The sequence below is a fragment of the Petaurus breviceps genome, unplaced genomic scaffold (genome assembly GCF_028583685.1).
Source record: "Petaurus breviceps papuanus isolate PSGF00001 unplaced genomic scaffold, PetGlider_PUasm1.0 126, whole genome shotgun sequence".
Classification (NCBI taxonomy): domain Eukaryota; kingdom Metazoa; phylum Chordata; class Mammalia; order Diprotodontia; family Petauridae; genus Petaurus; species Petaurus breviceps.
Window position 1 is genome coordinate 1,440,447 of NW_027185655.1, and position 1,329 is coordinate 1,441,775.

General features: G+C 68.2%; 1 protein-coding gene across 1 annotated transcript in view; it reads left to right on the forward strand.

Moving 5' to 3' along the window:
• The first annotated feature begins 665 nt into the window (after positions 1–665).
• The window catches only part of SLC25A31 (solute carrier family 25 member 31), a 16,786-nt gene continuing 16,122 nt past the window's right edge, over positions 666–1,329 (forward strand). The window contains exon 1 of the mRNA XM_069098027.1: positions 666–1,116. Within this exon, the coding sequence (XP_068954128.1) occupies positions 688–1,116 (429 nt within the window). The 5' untranslated portion in view covers positions 666–687. The remainder of the gene's footprint in view (positions 1,117–1,329) is intronic.

Genomic DNA, 1,329 nt, shown 5'->3' on the forward strand with positions numbered 1-1,329 from the left:
CAGTCCTCAGACAGAAAGCCGGCTTGTTTTGTGGAATTCAGGCTCTGAATCTCCTCTCGCCCTCAGCCCCTGTGAGCCCAGCCTGACTCAGTTTACCCGCCGGCTGTCCGACCAGACACGAGCCCATGGGCCTGCCTAACCACGCGTGTCCGCGTCTGCCTGGCTTCTGTCCCTCCCACGTGATTCTGGGCTCGGCCTTTTTTCCTCCACCATCTCCGTGGGGGGTAGGTTTGGGTGGACAGCAGTAAAGACCCCAGAGCTGAGAGAAGAGCGGGAGGCGAGAAGGCCTTACACGCGTGGCCCCCTGCTGTAGACAGCGCTTCAGCGCCAGTCCGAGGGCTGCTGCGTCTCTGTTCCCAGGAAGTGACCTCCCCCCCCCTCCCACGCCGCCATTGCACCCCTCGCCCCTCACACGCGTCAGGCGCACGGGCGCGCCGCCCACAGCCAGGGCCGCGCATGCGCGTGCGTGCAGAGCCGCAGGCCACGTGGCTTCCGCGACGCCAGAGCGAGGCAGACGGTTGGAGGCGCCTGCGCGGCGGCACAGCCAGGCCGTCCTCTGCGCCTGCGCGTCCCGCCGTGGCGTACGCCTCCTTCCAACCCGTGCGAAGCCCGAGCAGACGCCGTTTTCGTCCGCGCCTCCGCCGCCCAGTCCGCCCCAGAGCGCCCCCCCCCCCCCCCCCCCGAGCCATGGTGGCCAAGCGCAAGGGCCAGGGTGAGCCCGAGAAGCAGCAGCTGCTGGACCTGAGGTCCTTCGGCAGGGACCTCCTGGTGGGCGGCGTCGCGGCCGCCGTGTCCAAGACGGCCGTGGCTCCCATCGAGCGCGTGAAGCTGCTGCTGCAGGTGCAGGCCTCGTCCAAGCAGATCAGCCCCGAGGCGCAGTACAAGGGCATCGTGGACTGCCTCGTGCGCATCCCGCGGGAGCAGGGTAGGGCCCCGGGGCGGGGGGGGAGGGGCGGGGGGCGGGGCGTCCTGGCCCTGCGCTGCTTACGTCATCCCGAGTCCGGTGCGGAAGCCACGGGCCCCGCCCCAGGCCTGGCACGTGAGGCCCTCCGTGTCCCGTCTGTGTGTCCGGGTGTGAAAGTGTCCGCGTTTGCGTTCGGAATGGTGCGCGCGTGGGTAAGAGGGCCGCCTCAGACACCGGGAGAGGCGTGTTGTCCTGGGTAAGTGTGGCTGTTTGAACACGAGATCCGCGTCTGGTGCGCAACGGCAGCTGCTGTGTGGGAGTGTGAGTGTGTGTGTGTGTGTGGGAGTGTGTGGGAGTGAGTGTGTGTGAGTGTGTGTGTGGGGGAGTGTGTGAGTGTGTGTGTGGGAGTGAGTGTGAGTGTGTGT